This window comes from Lampetra fluviatilis, chromosome 11, assembly GCF_964198595.1.
Source record: "Lampetra fluviatilis chromosome 11, kcLamFluv1.1, whole genome shotgun sequence".
NCBI classification, from domain to species: domain Eukaryota; kingdom Metazoa; phylum Chordata; class Hyperoartia; order Petromyzontiformes; family Petromyzontidae; genus Lampetra; species Lampetra fluviatilis.
The window spans coordinates 2,474,916-2,484,750 of record NC_136285.1 but is presented as its reverse complement, the minus strand read 5'-3'; the positions used below and the strand labels follow the sequence as shown (position 1 = coordinate 2,484,750).

Below are 9,835 nucleotides of genomic sequence, written 5' to 3'. Positions count from 1 at the left end.
TGCCACGGTGGCGTGCTTAATTCAATCTATCCTACCGGATATTTGTAAAAAAAAAAGCTTTATAGCTCATCGGATTCCTCCAGTCTAAATAAAGATTATGTTTCTGATACCCACGTATAACCTGGGTTGAGACGAGTATAAACACGTTCACAGACTTTTTTTTAATAACTGTGTGCATATAACATAATCACGAATTTAAATAACTGCGGATAACATTTTTGTGAGCAAGAGGGCTTGTGCTGGATCGCGGGGAGCGGTGGTGCAGTAGTTAGTGTAGTACGCTAGGAACCCGGTGACCCGAGTTTGATTCCTGCTCACGACCAACATCGGCGACGAATATCTGAACCGGTCCTAGGCCTCTCCTTGGTTGACTCAGCCTTAAATTAATACCTGGTGCGGTGTGTAAACATTAGCACTGGAGAGACAAAGGCGACCAGGCATGGTGTTGGCCACCCGCTCCCTCGTGGGCCAAGTTGGCTTTCATAGGTGCTCCAGAAAAGCGCTTGCCCCAACATTCTGTTAAGGCTATAAGGGGATCTTTATCTTTGTTTTTTACTTCCTATCGAGTTGCTGCTTATTTGGATTTGACTCGGGACAGACTGGGAATTTGCATGTGTTCGGGCGGCATAGCTGGATTGTACCGATATCTGGTGGTATTGTGTTAAACTTCATCACGGTATGCCGCACACTTTTGATAGACGCAGAGTCGCAGACTGACTGAGAAATATGCCCGGCATTGGTCTGTGGACAAGGTAGCAACACGACTTGCCCATGCAGCTTTACTTTTTAGGAATGTCCTCACAGGTTGCACACACAAAAAAGTATCACTTATTTTCTTAAGACATTCAAAGGAAACTTAACATTGTGAAACTTTTAATGCTGCAGTAAGGGATGAATGAATGGTATTCTGCACAGGTCGCGTGTGTACGTAGCACTCAGACAGGTGTATGCAGGCTAAGGCACACTTCGGGGTTTGCATTGCAGGTGCTCAAATGAACACAACGTTCCCTGCAAGAAATACAGCACGCGTGTAATCCCGGCATGGAAATTATTCAGCCCAATGTGATGCGTGATCCTCACCAGTGTGAGAATTTTACAGCTATTGTGAGCACTCACTCAATAGCACTTGGCAAACATAGCCATGATTCACGGCCCCCACACAATACGCGGAATGAGTTGGCACACGCCTTCTGTGGCGCACAGCCGAGTGGGGGGCCAGCGCCGTGTTTTTGTAAACACGCCAGCTGTTTGCACAGCTACGCCACTAGACATTTCACAAGCGTTTGCTAAAAGCGTCGCAAGTATATTATGATTGGCACTTTTATGCAATTTAGGAAAGGAACTATAAAAGCCATTTGTTACAATGGGGGTAACCATTCCATTATCCGATTTGCCTTCAGCCGGTAGTGGCGTGAGCAAGAAAAATCAGGGCTGCCACCAGACCCGGGCTGCTGCCCTATGGCCAGGCCGGGTCTCGTGGCAGCCCTGAATAAAGAGGTAATGGTGCCAGCCAGTGACGGACTGGGAGTAAAAATGGGCCCAGGCATTTGTAAACACACCGGGTCCAAATTGCCATGCGATCTCATTGACCCATTTGGGCTGGGTCCAAAAAACAAATGGGCCGGTGAGGAAGAATCTTCGGGGCTGCCGAATATGGGACTTAATGCCAACTGAGAGCTTAAATAATAAATGTTTTTTTACTACCTAATCGTGCATTTGCCTCCAAGTGAACCCCCTCCCTCCCATCAATGGTGTAGATAATCACGCATTACAGGAGGTCCACTATTCGGGGGAGAACAAGGTCTTAGTGCCTTAAAAGCCTAGGGCAATGGTCAGCATCCAAAACAAGAAGAGCCATTTTTTATTCAAATTCTGTAAAAAAAAAATCTATATTTCAAGAGCCGCAATGCACGTGAATAACGTCACGAAGGGCTTCTTAACGAGCAGCATGCAGCTCCGGAGCCACAGCTTGCTGATCCCTGGCCTAAGTAGAGGACTTGTGGCAGATTAACAGGACCTAGTATTGGAGAACATAGCGAAACTAAATATAAATGTGAAAACTAGAATGTTTTAGATGATCACATGAAGTGTACCTAAGCACAAGATGAAAGGAGACTATTTATGAGAATATCCCACCGGACTTCCCTCGATGCTTCCCTATGGCTGGGCACACAACGCTTTCAATGGATTGTTCAGAGATTAAAAATCGTTCCGACAAAATGTGACCGAAAATTCAAAACACATTGGGTGTCTGCAGGCTGTTGTCAATTGAAACCGCCTTGCTAGGGATGGTGTTTTGCTGTTGTAACTTTCTGATTGTTGTAACGTTTTGACTCCGTTGTAACTTTTGACTCTGTGCAAAAGAGCTTCATAGCTCGATTTGAAGCTTTCGTGACTGCAAGGATTCATGCTCTTAGTTCTTTCGGTAAAGTCACGTAGGTAAAAAATGAAATTAAAATTAATAAAAATAAAACAATAAAATCACGACGTTTCGGAGGCAACACAAGTCTCCGTCATCAGGTGGGACCGTCACAGACCGTCACAGCCAGATTTGCTGCAGCAAATCTGGCTGTGACGGTCCTACCTGATGACGGAGACTTGTGTTAAACGTCGTGATTTTATTGTTTTATTTTTATTAATTTTTATTTCATTTTTTACCTACGTGACTTTACCGAAAGAACTAAGAGTAAGTTTCATAGCTCGTCGGATTTCTCCAGGATAAATAAAGATTCTGATTTTGTTCCCAAGAAAACAAACCCGAACACCCCCCCCTCCCACCCCCAGTGGGAGAGTGGGGAGTGAGAATGAACTTTACAGGTATCCCTCGGTTTACGACCGTACGGTTCACGAAATTTCGCGTTCACGCAATTGACAAATTATGGACACTTTTAAATGAACGAAAGCGAATTTTCCGCGTAAACGAAATGTCACACGGCACGTGCCGAGGTATCATCAAACAAGAAGCACCCGGGAGTCAGCGGCATCCATCTGCGAGTGTCATGGTATCCCAACAGTGCAACGGTAACGCCTCCTCCACAGCACCTTTCCAGTCATTCCAACACGCAAATCTTTTGGTGAGTTCCCCGTAAAGGTTAATTATTTTAGTTTAACATTAATTATTATTCAGTCGTTTTAACATTTATGTTCTATATTATTATTTTCGTATTGTGAAGAGCAATATAAAGTAGGTGCAATTTTTTAGGTTAGGAGTAGAATTGGAATGACTGACCGAAACACATCCCTCATTCTTTTTTGTATTAAGTTCCGATTAACGAAATTTTCGTTTTACTTGTCTTTTTTTGATGAACGCATCCCTTTTCGCAAATCGAGGGACACCTCTGGCCTGTATATTAAATCACCGAGTCACCTTGGATCCCCAGCTACCTGTAAGGGAATTATGCTTTAAGAGTTCACGTGGCCTTTTCTCCTCCATGACCATGTGCGTATTCTTTCCATGAACCACAACAACAACAACAACAAAATCCACTGAGATTTTCTATGTAGAAAGAGTGGAAATAAATAATTAAAGCGACATCACAAACGACAATTTTTACGATGATTTACACCCCAAATGCACGATGCTTAAGTTTTTCATATTCTATGTATTGAATGTTGAATTTGAGGTGCCGTGACAAGCACTGTAATGTCTCGGGAATATGGAATGGCATCGACTTTGCGGAGCCACCAACTTTTGCAATGAAACCATTATCGAGCGAGTTGTTATTCTTCGTTTTCACGCCAACAGAGCCTAAGGCATGAAGTGAATTAATGCAGCAACCAAACCTGTGCGGGTACAGAGCATAGTCACCTCCCCGCGTTGTTACGTTGCTTGAGTTTACGTGTTTGGCAATAATGATTACGACACTATCAGAGACCATTCGGATTTATGGTTGCCAAGTGGTAGCTACAACTATGGTTTGAAACAATTGGGAAGGATACTATGACACAAAGTCTGTTGCTGATTCTTAATAACTATGAATTAAAAATAGCTACGTGTATTACATATTGGCTACACGAATATAACATACAGAAATACACAACACATGTTTTTTTTCTGTATTGTGTCATCTTGATGTGGTCTTCACCACTGCAAGGTGCAATCAATCACATTTTAAGATAAAACATTGGTAAAATGTGAATGAATTGTACAACTCAATCACTGTATATCAGATGAAACATGAAAAGAATATCGAAAAATAAAGAAACCCAAGAATCACAATCGATAATTTTCACCTCCGAGGCTCGATGTGGACGATGCGGGGTTGTGGCATTGAAGCTTTTGGCAGCTTGACTTACTGAAGCTGCGCGCTGGGGTCCTTGGAAAAGGAGTTTGCCGTGGCCCAGCAAAAGCACACACGGGTTACATCCGGTAGGTTGTCCTGGTTAATACTGTTGGTGTATTTACCATAAAATACATTCCGTTTGTTTAGTGGTGGATCCAAGTGAGAGGCAATAGGGGTGATCACCCACTCCCCCCGCCACTGCGACCCCGAAAATTCGTAATGTATTGATATTTACAAGAGGTATTTATTTTTTGTTCGACGTATTAATATAGGGGTCCTATTTATAAAGCTTGACATTTCAGGGCTGAGTTTACGAAGGACTACATTGGACACCACATTTGATTGTGGTGAAGTCAACGTGAGTTCCTGTGACAGGCGTAATTTTTGTGTTACTATACGATTCAGAGCTACACTTTCAGAAAAACTGGAGAATATGCTTCTGACCTGTAAACATAGGTGCATGCCAAGAACACTCTGCATTTCACTACAGGATAGGTTTAAGAAATTGTAAGTGTGGAATCTGGCCGAGAGTTATTGGAGTCAAATAAGGAAATGGAGGTTGTGAAGTGTGAAGCATGTGTGGGTGATGGTGGAGGACAGGTTGACTCAGCCTCAAATGAGTATCTGGTGGGGGGTGTAAACATCGCCACTCGGGAGACAAAGGCAGTCGGACGTCGGGCTGGCCACCCACCCCCCTTGTGTCGTGCCGGCCTTCTTAGGTGCTGCTCGCTAACAGCACTTGCCCCAACAGTCTGTTTAAGACATAAGGGGGGATCTTTGTCTTTGGAGGGCTGGTTACCCAGTCGGGCACTGAAGGGACGTCCTGCAGAACAGTAACCAAGCTAAGCAAAATGGTGAAGATACTGTGAAGCAGACCGTGTGTGCCTTTTATCAATGTTGCCACAGTTTACGGGGATCTAACCAACGGCAGGAAGCAATGGGGATATGCAGTGGCATCAACGGTACTGCCAGTGGTACCCTCTTGACCTTGAATATGATATGTACGTGTATCTGTTTAATTTCTTTTGCACCGTACGTAGCCAACCGTGCTAATCGGAGGTGCGGAGGAAGGACAACAAACTAAACACTAAAAGCAGTAATAAAGAAATTAGTTTTCCTAATCTAGGAAGGAAAAGCGTTCCAGACGGCCGCAGAAGGACATCTGAAAGTGCACGATGTGGTGACCATCTTTGTTCAACGGTTAACAAAAGCCGCTGCTGCGAGGATGACCGGAGTTCACGTGATGGTTTATGCTCCTTGATGAGATCAGCAAGGTATTGTGGTTCATTTGTGACAAGCACTTTGTAATGAGTACGACCTCATAATGTATTCGTTCGGTAACCGGAAGCTAATGCAGCTCAGTAAGCACTGGACGGATATGGTCGGATGTAATCAAGAAACAGGTGACTGGGTGGCTCGTGCAGTGAATGCCCATTTCCGAGCACCAAGCCAGCACTGCTGAGGTTCTTAACGTCCACACAAATAAAGTGCATTTGGTGTTCATTGCATTCAGTGTCCAATAAACATGGTTTACTAAGTATAAAGGAGGTCTATTGCTTTACAAGACATGGTGCTTCTCTGGCTATGAAAATATGTTATCGTTTTTTTTACATGATATGATTCCAATAACAACCGAAATGTAATTACAGATTAGGGCCTGGGAATGTATAAGTTATAAATGAATTGTGTCACCAAAACAAATAGAGCAGAAAAAAGGGCAAGTGGAAAACAGCGAAATGTGCATGCCTGGGGCAAGTATGAATGTGGCTCCAGATTAAAAATTACGACATAGAGAGGGAACGAGTACAGGAATGAGTGCTCTAAAAAAACGAATATCACGAAAAAAGCAGCCTGTGAATGCACCTGAGGAAGTTATTAATCGGTGCATATTAGCCACTAAAACAATACTCATAAACGTGCACTCTGATAAAGAAAGCTAAAGCTGAACTTTGTGGCAAGCGTGTGGCAGATGCATGCTTGGAATGACAATGAGATACAGAAGAAACACTTGGATCAGGGAACAAACACAAATGAGTGACATTACATTGACCTTCTTGGTTTTTTCGGTAAAGTCACGCAGAAGGGAAGCAACAAAACAACAAAAATAAAACATAACAAAATAATTCTCACGACGTTTCGGCCACAACGCAAGCAGCCGTCCTCAGGTGTGGCCGAAACGTCGTGAGAATTATTTTGTTATGTTTTATTTTTGTTGTTTTGTTGCTTCCCTTCTACGTGACTTTACCGAAAGAACCAAGAAGATGAATCCCTGCAGTCACGAAAGCTTTAAATCGAAATTACATTGACCGTTAAGGGAAGTGGGCTTGAATAGACCATATCACGTATGTAGCCAACTGTGCTAAACGGATGTGCAGGGGGAAGGACAACAAACTAAACACAAAGTAGTTCTAAATAGATGAGATTTCTATTTAGATTTAAAAGTGCATACATAGCTCCAGTGGAATGATGGATGATTGACGCGGCTGGTTTATGGAATGGCAGCCAAAAATTAAAATGCTCAAAATATACCACCGTTAAGATGGAGCGATGAGATCAGCTTGTGTGCAGCAGTGAGACTGGTTTTCGCCTTTGCCATGGTGGCGAGATGTTATCTCCCTCGCCAGGTATGCAGAAGGTCGTGGGTTCGATCCAGACCCTGACGCCTGTATGATTCGAGTTTGCCTGTCTCTCTCCCCGTGGTCGCGTGCATTTTTCTTCGGGTCCTTAGGTTTTCCCCTCCACATTGAGAAACAATACGTTTAAAGTATTTGCTCGCATTTGTGGCCAGGTCGCTTTTGAAGCTATATAGCTTGGTGGACCTTACCTGAAAAAAAAAGAGTTTTGAGTAATGGATGGTGATTGCATGTGTAAAGGATGTTAGGGGTAAGGATTTAGACATTCGAATACTTTCATCTGCCAGTGGATATAAACAATGTCTGAGAATGCTGCAAGTTCCTGGTAAAGCATATTTGTGCATGTGCCCACTGTTTCCGGACAAGCATCTCGCGAGACCACGGCAACGCTGTGCTTTACAAATACACAGTTCAGCAGTGTATGTGTGTATCCTGAAGACTTGATCATTGTGAAATCTGATTTTGGTACAAGGCCGTGTACAGTATTTTGCCACTGAAGAGATGTCTGCTAGTAGAATTAAGACACGTGTCACGGTAAATCATTTGTGCATTGAATTAATAAGTAAGCAAGTTTGTGTCGAGTAAAGTTTATTGTAAACAGAACAAAACAAATGTGAATAGACAAACATTGCGCTGTGAAATATAAACAGTCAGCCAGCAATATGTATGCATGTTGAACTTTTGTCGCACCGTACGTAGCCAACCGTGCTAATGAGTAGGTGGCTTTTTCTCTTCAGAAATTTACGCAAATGGATTATAAAGGGAATGACTGCTAAACAAAACTCTATAGTTCATAGAGTTGGTGTATAAATGATTGAACAGTATACAGGGGATAGAGCATGCCAATGTAAGTACAGTACTGTGAATGAATTATTTTTTTATAACTCTGCAGTGTGTCAAGCGATACTCAGCAACGCTCAACGCGAGTTATGGGCAATAGGCAACGCGCATTTCAATCGGAGTATGTTTACAAATGGGTTGCACCATTAAGTTTACTGACTCGAATGTACGTACTTTATGCAGCATTTAAACGTTCATACCGACTAAAATGATCACTTTCTACGATACTTTACGTGGGTTTACGAATTAGAAAAACACGGAATAACCTCGTTGTGCTCGAACTTCAAAGCACACACGCAGGCACGCAATATTATAAATAACAATGATTCGGAAACACAAGAAAAGAAACAAGCTCAAGTGTTTCCATTGTGCCACGTTCATTGTCTCGGGTCCAAGCGACAGCACCGTGGGATGCGATGGGCAGTTCAATGAAGCCGTCTTACGACTTCAGGTGTGTGGGGGGCCACGACTCTGCGGCTCAGTTAGGAGTCGCTCCATGGGCAACCGTTTAACAGCCATGCCGCCCAAACAAACATGCAAAGGGGGCCATCTCCAGGTAACCACCATGGCCAGTGATTGCACCGCGGGGGCTCCGTTGCGAATTACCGTTGCACAACACACAACACACACGGTGGTGGGGACGTCGCACAGAAAGACCGTGGGGGGTGGGTGGGTTGGTAGGTCGGCGGGGTAAACGGTAATGCCAACTCGTCACTCATCCTGCGCTTCGCAACTTAAAGTGATGTCACCACCGGCTGTGTTTTTTTTCTGAATAAACCGGCCAGAATTTCCTTTGCCTGGCCGCAGTTGCGAATTGGCGAGCGGCGATGATGGAGCGGAGGAAGAAGGGACCCACTTCTTGTGACTTGTTGAAGATTCTTATTTTCACTGTCATTGGGTTTGCCAAAGGTAGGCTGGCGACTGGTGTTGAGCGTTCAATGTTTTGTGTACGTCATCTTAAGGACGGTTTCATATTTTAACTGGTGAAGTTTGCTAAAACGAATTAGTCTGTTGTTAAGGAAATGGAACAGCAACATACTCTACTTACATAATATATTCCAGTGCAGTGCCTGTTACAATGTGCTGTACTGTGCTGGTGTTGAGGATACTGTTATTTTAACATCATATTCAAATTATACATGATGGTGACGTAACACACGATTTGTTGAAATGATAATTGTCAATTGGCTAAATGTATACGAACTCTAGTACTGGATTACAGAATGGTAATAATAAGAATTAGAGTGGACATATGGTGCTTTCAGCTACGTGGTTTGTAAAACATTCTAAATAGCGGAATGTCTATGACAGTACGATAGATGTTTCATTTATACGTCATCATCAACAAAGACAAACACTGCCAAAATGGTAAAATTGTAAAATGTCCAAACGCAATATCGTAAATATATACACACTTGTGGAAACTCATCAGACAAGTCTCCAAATGTATCCAAATCTTTCCATACTGTTGGGAGCGGTAATCACATTGGCCGGCTGCTGTCATCATGATAATAAAAAAACGTGTCAGTGTTCGTGGGGCCGGAGTTGCAAAGCTTGGCCACGTGGCTGGATGGGGCAATTTTCAAGATACATTTTTCCCGTTTGGTGGAAATGTCGGTTTCTGTTGATCGCCGTCGATGTTTTGAAAGTGTTCTGAGGGATACTTTTAATCTGCCTTTCTTAATGTTCACAACCACAATGTTCATTACCACAATGTAGGGCATTAATGCTGTAATTTTTATTTAATAAATGTTTTAAAATGTCAGTCATTTGGCTCAGTGGTAGATTGACCGGCTCGTAGTCGGAAAGTTGCAAGTTCAAATGTTGTTTGGGGCCTTGACTCAGCCCATCATCTCTCTGGGGTTGATCAAATTTGTCCCGTTTTGTGGGGATGTCCACAGTGGTTTTCCTATGGATTGACTCACCCCTGCCATTGTAATGAGGAATTTCCACCACTGGCTCAGGGTAGAAAACAGGAGATAAACACCGCCTCAATTTTAGTTTGAGTAGGAAATCACTTTGATGGTTTGTTTGTATTTGCATATTAGTTTTTCACAATACACACGATAAAATATGTGA

The 9,835-nt window shown here is 43.1% G+C and overlaps 1 protein-coding gene across 1 annotated transcript in view; it reads left to right on the top strand.

Annotated features, from left to right (window-relative positions):
• Positions 1-8,583: 8,583 nt before the first annotated feature.
• The window catches only part of LOC144934681 (cadherin-related family member 3-like), a 47,461-nt gene continuing 46,209 nt past the window's right edge, over positions 8,584-9,835 (top strand). The window contains exon 1 of the mRNA XM_078860730.1: positions 8,584-8,665. Coding sequence (XP_078716856.1) covers positions 8,584-8,665 — 82 coding nt within the window. The remainder of the gene's footprint in view (positions 8,666-9,835) is intronic.